Below are 16,918 nucleotides of genomic sequence, written 5' to 3'. Positions count from 1 at the left end.
GTTCATCTCGTGCAATTCCTTTTTCCCTTTAGTTTTTCCTGCATAGTGAATCCCTACAGGAGGCTTGACCCTAGACTGCAGCATTATCTATAAGCCAGTTCTAAATTACCTGTGGTTCTATGATAGAGAAGAAAATACAAGTATAAATGAAATCCAGAGATAATGTTAGATCAAGTAATTTTTACTTTCTTCACCTCTATAATTCCAGCTTTTTCTTGGGTGGTTATATCATAAAAAATTACTTTTGCTTTAATTCTTTTTTTTTCCCTACTCACCCATTGTACACTAAATTAACCCAAATATACTTTTTTTTTGACAGTGAAGAAGGAACAAAAGAAGGTGGTAATCTATAACTGTATCATTAACACTTAAGTAATTGCTCTGAGGAAGTTGTATTTCAGTTTTTGATTGGGCAACTGTGAGGATTATTCTAAGCTGGCAATGTTAGTAGTAAACTAGAGAAATTATTTCATGAAACACAAAGCATTTATCTTAATTTTAAAAAGATACGAAATCACTAATGATTGGGAAGTAACTTTAATCCTTAAAAATATAAAAGTATGGGAAATTTTTTTATTAAAAGTTTTAAACCTATAAATGTGTATATATGTATGTATATGCACATATATTTTAAAGTAGAGACACCAGTATATTGAACCGCCTTTAGCCATCATCTAGATTCAGTAATGATCAAAGTTTTGCCACAATTGCTTCATCTACCCCTTTTCATTTGCTGAAGTATTGTAAAGCACATCCCCAATTTGTGATTTTTTTATTCCTCTGTACTTCAGTATGCATCTCTAAAAATATGGACATTTTCTTCCTTGTCCACAATGCCATGGGCACATCCTATAAATAATTTCTTGTTTTCATCTAATGTTTAGTACATGCATAAATTTCTTATATTATTTGACAATATCTTTTTTACATTTGGTTTGTTCAGATTAGGATCTATGTGGGGTTGACACATTGCATTTTGTTGTTAGGTCTTTGAATCTCATTTAATCTAGTGATTGAGACTTTTGATAACCGGTTTTGGTGGCTGAGGGCAGGAGGGTAGTAGAAGTAGGGCTGATATGATCGATTTTAAGCCATGTTAAAAGGAAACTTTTAAAGTCATAGAGCCTGCTAGGAGTAGGGAGAAGGGATTGTAGTATTTATGGCTGAAATAATATTTTTTAGGTTCATGTCAAACTTTTAAAAATGCCTACTTTAAAGTAGTATTGATTTTATATATATATATGTGAATTATACAGCTGAATTTGAGTTGCTATTTGGAATGTTTACTTAGAAACTAAAGTTGTCAGTTTTATGCCAAACTAGAATGAAGGAAAAAAAAAAATCCCAAATGTGTTTCTAAGTGATCTTATTCTCATTACAAATTGAAAATCAGTTATCTTTCTGCAGAATGTCTTCCTCGATTTAAAAAAGTATTTTTCCTTTGGATTTTTATTTCTTATTTTTATATATTAATTTCAGTTAAATCCAGGTACTTTCCTCCTAAGATAATTGTGTCTATCTACCACTGAATTTTCTGTTTCTTGGGATAATGTTATACAATCTAATAGGGTTTAAAAATTAAAAAAAAATTAAATGTTCTTAAGCACTCTAAGATAATGTATAATGTAATAGAGCAGAAGCTCACTGATGGAGTGTTCAAATAACCTCAAAATATTTAGGCTTCTTCCCAGATAACTTGCTTTCTTAATTCTCCACAGGATCTGGTTGAAAGTTTTATTTGTAGTAGACCACATTTTGAGAGAGACAAAACTTATTTCTAAAATATGGTTTAAAATGTGTGCTCTTTGAATATATATGATCCTTAGAAATATAGAACATAAATTATAGTAAACTACAAAGTTATATTCTCTTTGTTAGAAATCTTGAGTCTTACAGTTTAATCTGTGAGAACTGGATCATCCTTCTTCAGAACTTTTTTTTTTTTTTTGAGACAAAGCTTTGCTTTATTGCCTGGGCTAGAGTACAGTGATATCATAGCTCACTGCAGCCTCAAACTCCAGGGCTCAAGTGGTCCTCCTGCCTCAACAGGCACATGCCACCATGCTTGGCTAATTTTTCTGTTTTTTGGAGAGACAGGGGTCTTTCTGTGTTGCTCGATTTGGTCTCGAACTCCTGGCCTCAAGGGATTCTCACCTTGGCCTCCCAAAGTACTAGAATTACAAGCATGAGCCACAATGCTCAGCCCTTCAGAACATTTTGAGTGTGGTTGCAAGCCTGCATATTAAAACATATTAATATTTTGCAGATAAGACACATACTTTACACAAAGAAATGGAATCTGTTGTAAGAAATGGAATCTTTAATAGCTTCAGATCCTAAGACCTGTAATAAAGAGGAAAGTAGGTGAAAAGTATAAATAAAACATTTTCTAGTTCCACCCCTTTCCCAATGTAATGATATTTATTATTTTCCAACAGTGTTAATGCACATCAATAGTTTATACTTTTACCTTCTTAAAAATTTTATTTTATATGTATGTATATATTTCAAAATATTAAGGGGGTACAAATGTTTTTGTTACATGGATACCTTGTATAATGCTTAAGTCAGGGCTTGTAGTGTGCCCATCACCAGAATAGTGTTCATTTTACCCCTCACCTTCTCCCACCTGTACTTTTACCATTTGATACCTGATAATTCCAAATGTTTGCTTATATATGCCTTTTAGGTGCCCCAATTTGAGTCTTCAAAAACTGCCGGAACAGTGGTTATGGAATGTTTTAGAGGAAATTAAATGCAGTGATCCTTCATCTAAACTCTGTGCTACAAGGCGCAGTGCTGGAATTCCTTTCTACATACAGGTACTTACCTGTAGGACTATAGTTGTTTATTTGTCTTTTGATAATAGTGTATTCTAACCCTTGTGACATGTGAGTGAGCATATAGCATAATGGACATGTCTGTATTTTCAGTACCATAGCATTTGTGGCTTTGTTTTGATGTGGGGACAGTGTGTTCCTATGACAGATTTGTTCTTGGAACGAACCCATTAAGAGGCCAATCTTGTAATATAAACAGGTTGGTATAATTTCCGCTTGTGTATTAACTAGGCAGGCATCACTTTGCACATTCATTGCTCACTTCCAGGAAGTGCATATGTTGCCCTTTTTTTTTAATTACAAAAAAATAGTCTTCTTTTCATTTCAAGACTCCAAATACTCTCTGTAGGCAACCAATATTAACAGTTTCTTTTAAATCTTTCATAAAATAATCATAATCATAATAGCTAACATTTATTAGTGATTATTTCACATGTATTACGTCATTAAATCCTTCCCCAAGCCCTATAAAATAGGTACTATTATCATCCATATATTCTAGGTGAAGAAACTGGGGTTTAGAGAAGTTAAGTGACTTGCCAAAGGCCACAGAGATACAATAGTAAGAGCCAAGCTAAGATTTGAGCCCAAGCCAACTGACTCCTCAGCCTCTCTGCATAAGAGGACGTGAATGTATGAGTATGTTTTCCTTTTGAACACGGATGAACATATACTATATACATTGTTTGCCCCTGATTTCACTTAACATTATACCTTAAAGATGGGTCCATATCAGCACACCCAAATATTGCTATTGATGGGAAAATATTTTATTTTAGTGCCCTAGGCAACCGCTAATCTACCTTCTGTCTCTATATAGATTTGCCCATTTGGGACATTTTGTACAAGATCTTTTGCCTGGCTTCTTTCACTTAACATAATGTTTTCAGGGTTCGTTCTTGTTGTAGTATATATTAGTATTTTGTTACTTTTTATTGCCCTGAAGTGGTTTGATATCCTATTTTTATGTTTATTGGATATTGGTAAAGTGTTAGATGCAAAGTAAATAAACAGCTCCTGGAAAATTCAAATATAGGGCCCCTTTGGAGTTTGTAGTATTTCTTTTTGTGCCATGGAGTTTCAAATGCTAGGATTCGGTTAGTCCTCCATGTATAGACTCTTCTGTGAAGAATTAATTAACTGCTCAATCTCCAGGGAGCCTCAAAATCCTTACAGGAAATTTAATCTAGAGGTTTTTCGTTTTTGTTTTTAAGTAAAGAGAATTTTCTTGTTGGATAAATTTGTTACTAGAACCGACTGACTTTGTTGTATCCCTCAGCCTCTTAGAATTAAACAATTAACAAGCAAACTGGAAGTGACTTTAAGGATGACATGATTTCACCTTCACTTAATTTTACAGATGAAGAATCTGAGGGATGGCAGGGTTAAACTACTTGCCCAGGGCCACATGGCTTAATTAACTTGCCTTGATAACCACATGTTTTTATAAAGCAGATTTTGCATTTTGAGATTAATTCAGGAAAGCAGAAAAATCAGCATATGTAAAATAAGAGCCCTGTTAATTTTTGCCTTGTTTTTCCGTAGGCACTGTTGGCATCTGAACCAAAGAAAGGCAAAATGGATTTGTTGAAAATAACTATGAAAGAGTTAATCTCTTTGGCTGGGCCTACAGATGACTCACAGAGCACAGTCCCCCAGGTATTAATGGAAATACTCAAACCCTTTTAAAAGGAAGGCAGTCTTTTTAAATCTTTGCTGTATTTAAAAAATATATATATATCTGCTAGAGAAAAGAACTCTTGAAGATTGGACATTTGAAGCTTGTTTTAATAGGTTTTCCTTTTTTCTTTTTGGTCTTTCCTGTCCACGAAATAAACCATTGTTTTAGTTGATATATATTGATTAAAAATGTACGTATCCAGCAGTGTACCCTCAAAACAAAAAATTACTGAATTCCAAGAAGACCTGGACAATCCACAAATGACATAGCAGATTTAATAAAATACTCAATAATCGATAAGCCAATTTGTAAAAAGTTAGTAAGATTTGAACAATGCAGTAAAAAAGTTTGATTGAATGGACATGTGTAGAATCCTGCACCTTACAAATAGAGACAACACATTCTTTTCAAGCACATGTGGAATATTTATTTTTTAAAGTAACCTCAAACCTAGCCAAAAATAAAGTCTCAACAAATACTTACAACTAATTTTGAACTTTTTCTTCTAGGTTCATGCTTTAAATATCCTTAGAGCTTTGTTCAGGGATACACGTCTGGGAGAAAATATTATTCCTTATGTTGCTGATGGCGCTAAAGCTGCAATTCTGGGTTTTACATCACCGGTCTGGGCAGTAAGTGCCTTTTCTATTTATTTTCACTAACTTATTTATGCTTCTCAGTACGTTTTAATAAACTAACCTTTCACTGGATGATAAAAAATATATGCTGTATTTTATCAGGGAGTTTCTCTAAAGGATAAATCCTTGGTTCACACTTCATTTTGACTCTTGATGGTTCCACTTTATCTCGTTTGTTGGCTTACTAGCCATAACTCTTTGTTTTCTTATTTTAGTGATTGATTTAGAGTTTTTATATATCTTTAATTTATCACAGTCTATCCTCAAGTGATATTATACCATGTTACTTAAAGTATAAGAACATAAAAACAGTGTATTTCTCATTCTCTCCTCCCAATCTTTGTGCTGTTACTGTTACACATTTTACTTTTACTTTTATGTATGTTATAAAACCACACTACAGTGTTACTATTTTTGTTTAAACAGTCAGTATCTTCCTTTTTAATTTACCAGTATAACCATTTTTTAGTGTACACAGTTCAGTAGCATTAAGTACCTTCACAACATTCATAACTATTATGCATTTTCAGAACTTTTTCATCATCCCAAATAGAAGTTCTGTACTCATTAAACACTAACTCTCTGTCCCCTCCCCTAGGCCCCTGGTAAACTCCATTCTACTTTGTCTTCATGAATTTGCCTGGTCTAATACCTCATATAAGTAGAATCATACAGTATTTGTCATTTTGTTGTTGGCTTATGTCATTTAGTATAATGTCTTCAGGGTTCATCCATGTTGTAGCATGTATCAGAATTTCATTCCTTTTTATAAGGCCAAATAATACTCCATTGTATGTATATACCACACTTTCCTTATCCATTCATCTATTGATGGACATTTAGGTTGTTTCCACTTTTTGGCTATTGTGAATAAATGCTGCAGTGATTATTGTTGTACAAGTTGTCTCAATCTCTGCTTTCAAGTCTTCTGGATATATCATATGGTAGTTCTTTAACTTTTTGAGGAACCAAGAAACTGTTTTCCACACAGCAGTACCATCATTTTACACTCCTATCAGCAATGCACATGAGTTCCAATTTCTTTACATCTTTACTAATGTGTATTATTGTCTATTTCTTTGATAATAGTCATCATCAATGGGTGTGAAGTTTTATCTCATTCTGGTTTTGATTTGTATTTCCCGGATTAGTGATATTGATCTGGAAGCAGAACAACTCTTAGTAGCTTAATATGTCTACCTTTTGGATGCTGTAGTTTCTAGGTATCAGTGTGTTGAATGAGTGCTACAAATATACTCTGTCAACAGTTGCAAAGACAAACACAAAATATTAAAATGGAGGAGGTTAAACACACTTTTCTTTTTCTCACATTTTCTTTTACAATATGGTCAATGTCCAGATACTTTTTGATTGTTTTTTTTTTGTTTGCTATTATAATTTTTTTTTAAATTTCAGAATATTACGGGGCTACAAACATTTTGGTTACATGAATTACTTTTATATAGTTTGAGTCAAAGTTATTAGTGTATCCATCACCCAGATAGTGTGCATTGTACCCATTAGGTGTGAATTTACTCATCCCCCTCTCCTCTTGTTGGATTTAAGAAAGTGAACTTTAGGCCGGGCGCGGTGGCTCACGCCTGTAATCCTAGCACTCTGGGAGGCCGAGGCAGGTGGATCGCTCGAGGTCAGGAGTTCAAGACCAGCCTGAGCAAGAGCGAGACCCCATCTCTACTAAAAGTAAAAAGAAATTATCTAGCCAACTAAAGTATATATATAGAAAAAATTAGCCGGGCATGGTGGCGCATGCCTGTAGTCCCAGCTACTTGGGAGGCTGAGGCAGTAGGATCGCTGAAGCCCAGGAGTTTGAGGTTGCTGTGAGCTAGGCTGACGCCACGGCACTCACTCTAGCCCAGGCAACAAAGCAAGACTCTATCTCAAAAAAAGAAACAAAAAAAGTGAACTTTAATGTATTTCTTCATGATTCCTGGGAGAAACACTATGGTTTTGTTTTCCTATATCATTGTGTCTCCTAGAATAAGGAGAATAACTTATGGTTTGTAGATGCTTGAAATGTGGCTTTAAAACAAAAAAATCCTGGCAAAGAAAGAGGAGAAAAGATGCTAGATCTTAATACATTACCTGCAAAATGGGGTATTTATTAGAAAGACAGGCTTTCCAATTAGTGAGCTGCACAAACCATTTCATACCTGTGTAATAATGTCTAATTGAGAGTCAGTATATAGCAGTGCAGCCAAAGTCACAGACTCCCAGTGTGAAGAAGAATCCTCAAAGTTGCCAACTCTTGCCTGGAAAATTGTATATCTTCCTATAAGAGATATGCATTTCTGGAATTCTCTCTAGGAGCATTGCATAACTACTCTTGAAAACACAATGTTTACCTTTTGCATTTACAGGAAGCAGAGCAATATCTGTATATGGTCAGTAGAGATAGGAATGTGGCTTGACTATCAGGAAAACTAGAGATCATAATACTGATTGCTGGAAATATCAATATTGTTTTCTTCAAGCCATTAATTCCAGATAAACCAAGAAATATTTTTTGTGAAAAGGCTTTCAGAGAGTAAAACCTGGTGATTCTTCCAACTTTTTAGCAAAACTGAAAGTGTCAGACATGAATGATTCATTTTTTTGAAGAATATTTTTTGAGATCCTAAATAGTAATACATGTGCATTATAGAAAGCTTGAAAATAAAGGAAAGCATAATATGAATAGTAAAAGTCACCTGTTAAATCACCATACAGATATACTCATTATTAGCATTCTGGTGCATTTTCTTTCTCTTTTTTTATGCATCAGCTTTATTAAATGTGAATAGTACCCATATGTGTGCATATTCACAAAAGACTGCATAAATATTATATAAGTGCTTATATTTCATTTCTAATTTTATAATTCTAATAATTTTATTTCTTGGGATCGTCCTTTTTAACGTTAGTTATGAAGGAATCTTTTGTTTCTATTGAGTTTGGTTTACTGGGGAAAATAAACATTATAGCTATAATGATCAGTACTGTTACTTTAATATTGATAGTTATGTTTCCTTCCTTATAAAAACTTAATCTAAGACGAACCAAAACGATAAACTAACTTAATCAATGGATATAAAGAAGCCTTCTTTTACAAAACAATTTACCATAGGATTCTCTGTTGAAGTGATTTAAGGGGTGATTTTTTCTTTAGTGCATGTGAAATATGGTTTGATTTACAGAAGTTTGATTTGTACACCTCCTTGCAGGAATATATCTGTGCGTAACGCTGGCTACATCTGTACTTTTGATTTAATTGTTTTTCCTGATTATCTCAGTAGGTTCTGTTTTTCAGGTAGATTCTGTTATAATCTTCATTTTACAGATATAGAAAATAAGGCTCAGAGAGGTGAAATAACTTTTCCTGAGAGGAAAAACATACATGTAAAATGAACTTAATTTTAATTTTCAGAAAAGTAACATTTTCCAGAAAGCATTTGTGTATATCTTTGTTTTTACAGGTTCCTCAATCTTTGCCACCTACTAAGCATTTTTAAAATACAGGGAAAATGTATTGTGTAAACATGTTAGGCATTAGGCACACCTACTATATTGCAGATGATATATTAAGCATGGGAAATATAAGGATAAATAATCATAATAATGACAGTCTTATTGAGTATTTTTCATGTACGTAGCATCACTTACATTACATTGATTATCTCAATAGGTTCTGTTATAATCCTCACTTTACAGATATAGAAAATAAGGCTCAGAGAGGTGAAATAATTTTGCCTAAGGACACACAACTGTTATCTGTGACTCCAGAATCTATGCTATTGTAGAGGAAACTTTTGGGTGTGATAGGAATACAGAGAAGGTGCCTTTTATCTACCTTGTAGGGTTTTGGCCCTGTTTTCTTAGAAAACAGAGCTGGAGGTAAATCCTAGTTCCTTTTGTTTTATTAAGTGGTACAAACCCAAAGCAACAAGAATGAAAGAAAAATGAAAGTGAAGCAAGGAAAAAGGGGAGTTATTACCAAGTGGGCCTAACCTTGCAGGAATACTGAGCTGGTTGTCTTGTCTCATGGTACATCTTCTAAGCAGGCCTTGTGAAACTACCACTTCTTCGAACACTCCGATCTCTTGTCTCTTATTAGTCAAAGTCCACTCCTTGGGACATTAGCACAACTTGGGCAGGTGTTAGCACAACCCTTGCACAGCTGCTGGAGAATCCATTCCCTGTGATGTAGCATCTCAAATGAGTCTGGAAATGGCTGGATGAGCCAGAGCTTCCTTGGGTATATTTGGGACAGACCTGGGGTTTGAAATAATGACTCTTACTGCTGTTCAAAAACCCTGGGTAAAAGAGGTTAACAGCAGGGGAGTGGTGGGATCTGATTGATGTAGGTACAGTTGGAGACTTGACTGTAAGGGGGCAAGAGGGAAGGAGGAAGACCAATCAGGAAGCTATTGTCATAGTTCTGCCAAAAGATGATGGTGACTCAGAATAGAGAAGTATTAGTAAAGATGTCAAGAAGCGATAGTCTTTGACATAATATTGGAGATGAAACCAGTTAAGTTAAAAATTTAGGTAACAGAAAGTAATTTATAGATTCATACATATATATAGAACCTGAGAATTTTCTGGGCAGTTCTGTTTTAAAATATCATATATCTTTATCTGATAAATCTTAGCTTACTTCCCTCAGGCCAACTCTGGTTCACAACATGCAATGTGTTTCAGAGGAAAGTAAGAAAAAGACCCTTTCAGATCTGCCCAGTAGAACTTCCACATGAACTCTGTGCCTGTATTGGCACTGTCTCTAGGCACTCTGGTAGTTGTGAAGTTGCCACAAGGGTGCCAGGCTGAGGGCTGTGTGGTGCTGAAACCTAACTGTGCTCTACTCATATATGCCTTGGCATGGAGCTTCTTTCACCTAGAGAAAGAGGTACTGTTTTTTCTAATTCATTCACAGGTGCATATGGGCTAGTGGAAGCCCTGACTCTTCTTTTGTCTTCTCACAGAAGAAGTGTCCTGCTACTTTGGAAGAGGGTCACCATGAACTCCAGAACATGGCTGGCTGTCCCTTTAGTCTCAGGCCCAGAAATCCCAGCATAATTTTCCTGGATTACAGATGAGGGACTTGGAACCTAAAGTTTTGTGTCTTTTTCAAGGTCACATGGCGAACAAGTGATAGAAGGCAAATTAGAACCCAAATTTCATTTAATTTCTTTCAGAAAATATTTTTTTACTATAAACTTGTACTATGTACACTAGATAAAATATTTTAAAGTGTCATATGTGGATCCTACCCTGAAGAACTTGACTGTCTATTAAGGATGAACGTATATGGGGTATAAATGACCAAACTACATAGTGATTGTATGTACGCTGTCCGTTCATACTTTTTGAGTATTTGTCAAGGGAGCATTTATGTTATATAAGAAAAGCTATACATACATAAGAAAAAATATATACATATATATATGGCACACGCACAGCTTTGTGCAACCTAATTTTCTTTTCGTTACCTAACTGTTCTGTATCTTATACAAGTCTATGTGGAAGCTTTTTCATGCCAGAACGGAAAGAAAAAGTTTATGTACTCAGTGAATGGAAGAAAAAAGCTTTGGTAGCAGTTGTCAGTTGGCAACTGAATACTATGTCCCTATCAACCATATATTGGGGGCTTGATGGAGAAGGAGGTAGGGACTAGGAAGGTTTTGTGGTGTTTCCCTCATGAGAAGGATCAATTATAGCTGGAATTACAGTCATGTGTCACTTAACAACAGGAATACATTCTGAGAAATGTGTTGTTGGGGGATTTCGTCATTGTGTATACATCATAGAATGTACTTAAACAAACCTAGGTGATACAGCCCACTGTACACCTGGGCTATATGGTACAGCCTATTGCTCCTAAGGCTACAAACCTACACAACATGCTACTGTACCGAATGCTGTAGGCAGTTGTAGCACAATGGGAACTATTTGTGTATCTAAATGTATCTAAACATAGAAAGATACAGTAAAAAGATAGTATTATAATCTTTTAGGACCACCATGAAACGTGCAGTCCGTTGTTAACTGAAACATTGGTATGCAGCTCATAACTATATTTGACAACCATTCTCATTTCTCCATTTTCAACTTAATTACTACTTACTTTTTTCTTTTTTCTTTTTTTTTTTTTTTAGACAGAGTCTCGCTTTGTTGCCCAGGCTAGAATGAGTGCCGTGGCGTCAGCCTAGCTCACAGCAACCTCAGACTCCTCGGCTTAAGCGATCCTCCTGCCTCAGCCTCCCGAGTAGCTGGGACACAGGCACGCGCCACTATGCCTGGCTAATTTTTTCTATATAGATTTTTTAGTTGGCCATATAATTTCTTTCTATTTTTCGTAGAGACGGGGTCTCGCTCTTGCTCAGGCTGGTTTCGAACTTCTGACCTCGAGCAATCCACCTGCCTCGGCCTCCCAGAGTGCTAGGATTACAGGCGTGAGCCACCGCGTCCGGCCACTACTTACTTTTTTCTGTCTTCGCTCTCCTTTTTCCCATCCTTCCTCAAAGGAACATGTTTTCATTGCTTTTTCTACTATGAGTTTTTCAAAATACATTAGCCCTGTTAATGACTTTTTACATTATTCACATAAAGGTTTGCTATCAGTGATTCATATTAGCATTTATTATCAGTGGTTTAGAAGTTGATAATGCAGTTTATCAGTCACAGCCTCTCTTTCAATTCTATGATTACTTCACTTTCCTCCTTGTTAGCTTAATAGTGGATAGGGACAGAAAATATGGATGAAATACTAAAAAATAAAAAGCAGTACCCGAAACAGATGTCCTTGAACCATTTATACTATAACATAGAAACCTAGGGGCAACACTCTTCTATCTTAGGTAACAAGTAGCCTTTCATGCTAGTTATTTTGCTCTACATTTACAATAACTCTTTTTAATGTTCTGCTGTATAATTTCTGCAGTTCTAAAACAGCATATATATTTTTTAACATATGAAAATCAATTACACTGGTCCCTCTTTATCCCTGGGAAATATGTTCCAAGACCCCAGTAGATGCCTAAAACCATGGATAGTATAATACCAAGCTCTATGTATACTATGTTTTTTCCTATATATAATGTGATAAAATTTAATTGATAAATTAGGCACCATGAGAGGTAACAGCAATAACTAATAATAAAATAGAATAATTATAAGAATATACTATAATAAAGTTATGTGAATATAGTCTTTCTCTCAGAATAACTTATTGTACTGTACCATGGGTAACTGAAACAGCAGAAAGCAAAACTGTGGATAATGGGGGCTACTGTAATGTAATATACCATATGAATAGACTAAAGGACAAAACCACATGATTGTTTAATCAGATACAGAAAAAGCATTTGACAAAATCCAATGTCATTTCACGTAAAAGCACTCAATAAACTAGGAATGGAAGGAAACTTTCTTAACCTGATGAAAGGTATCAATGGAAAACCCATAGCTAACAACATTCTTGATGGTAAAAGACTGAAAGCTTTCCTCCTAAGATCAGGAACAGGATAAGGATATCCATTCTTACTGCCTCTAGTCAAAGTTGTCTTGGAGGTTCTAGCTAGGGCAACTACGCAAGAATAAGAAATAAAAGTAAACCAGATTGGGAAGGAAGATGCACAACTATCTCTAATTTCCAGTGACATGATCTTATATATAGAAAATCCTAAGGAATCTACACACAAAAAATTGAAGTTAATAGACAAGCTCAGTAGGTTGCAGGACATGAGATCATTTGTACACTAGAACGAACAATCCAAAAATGAAATTAAGAAAATAATCTTATTTATAAGAGCATAAAAAATGCTTAAGAATAACAAAAGAAATGTAAGACTCGTGTTCTGAAAATTACATAACATTGTTCAAAGAAATTAAAGGCCTAAATAAATGGAAAAATATTGTGTGTTCATCACTGGAAGATTTAATATTGTTAACATGGCAATAGTCCCCAAATTGATCTATGGATTCAACACAATCAATCTCTGTTAAAATCCCTTCTGGCACTTTTTAAAAATAGATCCTAAAATACATATGGAAGTACAAGGGACCCCAGTAGCCAAAACAGTCTTGAAAAAGAAGAACAAAGTTAGAGGACTCAAAGGTGTCAAAACTTCCTACAAAGCAAAAGTAAACAAGAGATTGTGGTACTAACATAAGGATAGGCATGTAAATCAGTGGAAGAGGATTGATTATACAGAAATAAATCCCCACATTTCATAAACAAGGGTGCCAAGACAATATAATGGAGAAAGAATAGCCTTTGACAGGTGGTACTGGGACAACTGGATGCAACTGGATGCAAAAGAATAAATTCGATCCCTGTCTCATACTATATTCAGATAAATGTATTAAAAACCTAAATGTAAGAGCTAAAACTATACAAATTTTAGTAGAAAACTTAAGTGTATATTTTTGTACCTTGGATTAGGTAGCAGTTTCTTAGATACGACACTTAAAGTATAAGCAACAAAAGAAAAAAATAGATAAATTAGACTTGATCAAAATTAAAAATGTCTGTATTTCAAAGGATGCCATCAAGAAAGTATAAAGACAGCCCACAAAATGTGAGAAAATATTTGCAAATCATATATCTGATAAAAATCTAGTATCTGGAATATATAAAGAACTCTTACAACTTCAATAATAAGAAAAATAGCTCAATTTAAAAGTGAACAAATAATTTGAATACATTTCTCCAAAAAAGACATACAAAGGGCCAATAAGCACACAAAAAGATATTTAACACCATTAGTCATTAGGGAAATGCAACAATGAGATACCATTTCATGCCCACTAAAATAAAAAAGATGGACAATAACAAATATGGGGGGAGGATGTGGAGAAATTGGAGAATTGGTGAAATTGGAACCCTCATACATTGCTGGTAAGATATAAAATGGAAACACCACTTTGGCAGTTAGTTTCTCTGAAGGTTAAACATAGAGTTACTATCTAACCTAGCAATACCATGTTCACACAAAAACTTCTACATGAATGTTCTTAGCATCATGATTCGTAATAGCCAAAAATAGAAACAATTAAAATGTCTATCATGATGATGAACGGATTTTTTAAAAGTAATATATGTATACAATGGGTTATTATTCAGGCATAAAAAAGGAATGACATTCTGGTACATGCTACAGCATGGGTGAACCTTGAGAACATTGTGCTAAGTGAAAGAAGCCATGCATATTTAGGCCATATATTACATGATCCCATGTATATGAAATGTCCAGAATAGGTAAGTTTATAGAGATAGAAAGTAGATTAGTGCTTTCCTAGTGTGGGATGATAGGGAATGACAACTAATGACTACAGGGTTTCATTTTGGGGTAATGAAAATATTGTGAAATTTAGTTGGTAATGATAGTTTCCCATTTTGTGAATATAGTAAATACCACTGAATAACACACCTTAAAATGGTAAATTTTATGGTATGAGAATTATACCTCAATAAAAGGAAAAGTAAATGATTTTAAAATAGTAAAATCATCATTTGATCACATTTGGAGATTGCAATGGCATGAACTCATTCTGAAAACTGGTAAATATATGGAAATAATTCTTTACTAACAGGGTAATCAAATAGCTGATAAGCAAAAGCTTTTTTTACAAAATAGTTTTTCTGAGAATGTAAGTAATTAATGTAGAAGGCCTGATAGAATAAATGATTTTGTTACACCTACTGTGTAATGATCATGATTGGCTGTTAATGAGGGCACTTTATAATGGATGTCTTAGTTCAGTGGTTTCCAACTTTTTTGGCACCAGGGACCAGTTTAATGGAAGACAATTTTTCTATGGACTGGGGGGGTTCATTGGGAGGAAGGATGGTTTTGGGATGATTCAAGTGCATTACATTTATTGTTCAGTCAAACCTCTCTGCTAATGATAATCTAATTTGCAGCTCCTCCCCAGTGCTAGAGTCACTGCCTCAGCTCCACCTCAGATCATCAGGCATTAGATTCTTCATAAGGAATGTGCAACCTAGATCCTTCCCATGCACAGTTTATAGTAGGATTCACTTTCCTATGAGAGTCTAATACCACCACTGATGTGACAGGAGGCAGAGCTTAGGTGGTGATGCAAGCGATGGAAGCGGCTGTAAATACAGATGAAGCTTCCCTAGCTTTCCCACAGCTCACCTCCTGCTGTGTGGCCCAGTTCCTAACTGGCCACAAACTGGTACCGATCTACAACCCAGGGGTTGGGGACCACCGTCTTGGTTCATTTGAGCTGCTATAACAAAATACCACAAACTGAATGACTTATAAGCAACAGAAATTTATTTCTCACAGTTCTGAAGAGTGGGAAGTCCAATTTTAAGGTGCCAGCAGATTCAGTGTCTGGTGGGCACCTACTTTCTGATTCCTAAAGGGTGCCTTCTTGCTGTGTCCTCACATGGTAGAAAGGGTGAGGGGTCTCTCACGCCTCTTTTATATGGGCACTAATCCCATTCATGAGGGCTCTGCTCTCCTGACCTAATCATGTCTCAAAGGCCCCTGCTTCTAATACTGTCACCTTGAGGGTTAGGATTTCAATGTTTGCATTTTAGGGGGACACAAACATTCAGACCATATCAGGATGGATCAGACTGATAGTGCTGGACCCCAGTGATCCATTTTAATATTACTACTAATAAAAGAATATGTGTCTCCTCCCTCTAGCCTACTGAATCAAATAAAGGAGTTTTGTTTCTAGGGGATACCCTTTCACTTTGTAAAACAGTCTTCTACAGTTTTCTTTAAGGTGTGCATTTCTCAATATCTCCGGGCAATTCTATTTTAACTTTACTACATCTATCAGTCTTTGTCACACAGTGTGGTTTAGGGCAAGATGGAGTTTGCATTTCTGTTTTTCTTTTCTTGTTGGGTGGGGTGGCGGCGGTGGTGGTGGTGGTGGTGGTGGTGGTGGTGGTGTGTGAGATTTCTGAGAGGTGGCAAGGTCCCAGGTGTCTTTTACTAAGTCATCTTAGACGAAAGAGTCTTTGGGAACTATTTCAATTAGGTAAGATAATCAAGACCTGAGCTAGGGCAGAGGTGATAATGATAAAGGAACAAGATGGATTGATTTATTGTTTGGGGCTATTAGGAAGGACACATAGTAGGGTCTCCATTAATATTTGTTGAGTGTTGAATGAGCATAAATAGATCTGTCTGGTTTTAGGATTTCATTGCAATTCTGGTATGAATTGTGCCAGTATATCTATAAAGTTCACTTCTAGGGTCTTCATGGATGGATTGAGTCAGTTCTAGACTTCTAGAGGAGAAGTTGCAAACTAGTAGCCATCACTGTTTTACTTGGTCTTCATAGTGCTTTTTTTTCTTTAATTTGTTGCCGACATTTCAAAATAGTGAGATTTCACATAAAAATCAGTTTCTGGCTTGTATTGAAAAAGGAAAAGATCTGGCAACAATGGGCTTATATTTCTTCATGGCTGCAACTCAGCTGATGCTGAATAGTTATTGCATTAAACACAGTCCACTGCTGCCTCTGTCGCTACCTGGTCCTTGTGGGCATTTGAGTTTGTGACCCTTACTGCATTGCTTTCAGGAAGCTGTTTTCTAAGTCTTACATTGTTATTTTTAATAACCTTTTTTCTTATATTATTTAACATACCATATAGTAGGTATGACACCTACCTAATTAGAGTATAAACTCTGATGGCAGTGTGTGTCTTCCATTTCTGGATATTCTCCGTGATGCTGTGGGGGAAGTCAGTACATACTTACATGTCTCTACTC

At 35.3% G+C, this 16,918-nt stretch overlaps 1 protein-coding gene across 1 annotated transcript in view; it reads left to right on the top strand.

The window, feature by feature from the left end:
* THADA (THADA armadillo repeat containing) overlaps positions 1-16,918 on the top strand; it is a 298,298-nt gene that overhangs the window by 64,153 nt on the left and 217,227 nt on the right. Inside the window, exons 24-26 of the mRNA XM_045549490.1 lie at positions 2,690-2,822; positions 4,386-4,499; positions 5,031-5,153. Coding sequence (XP_045405446.1) covers positions 2,690-2,822; positions 4,386-4,499; positions 5,031-5,153 — 370 coding nt within the window. The remainder of the gene's footprint in view (positions 1-2,689; positions 2,823-4,385; positions 4,500-5,030; positions 5,154-16,918) is intronic.

This window comes from Lemur catta, chromosome 4, assembly GCF_020740605.2.
Source record: "Lemur catta isolate mLemCat1 chromosome 4, mLemCat1.pri, whole genome shotgun sequence".
NCBI classification, from domain to species: domain Eukaryota; kingdom Metazoa; phylum Chordata; class Mammalia; order Primates; family Lemuridae; genus Lemur; species Lemur catta.
Note: the sequence above shows the minus strand (reverse complement) of the source record. Positions and strands in the feature narration are given on the sequence as shown.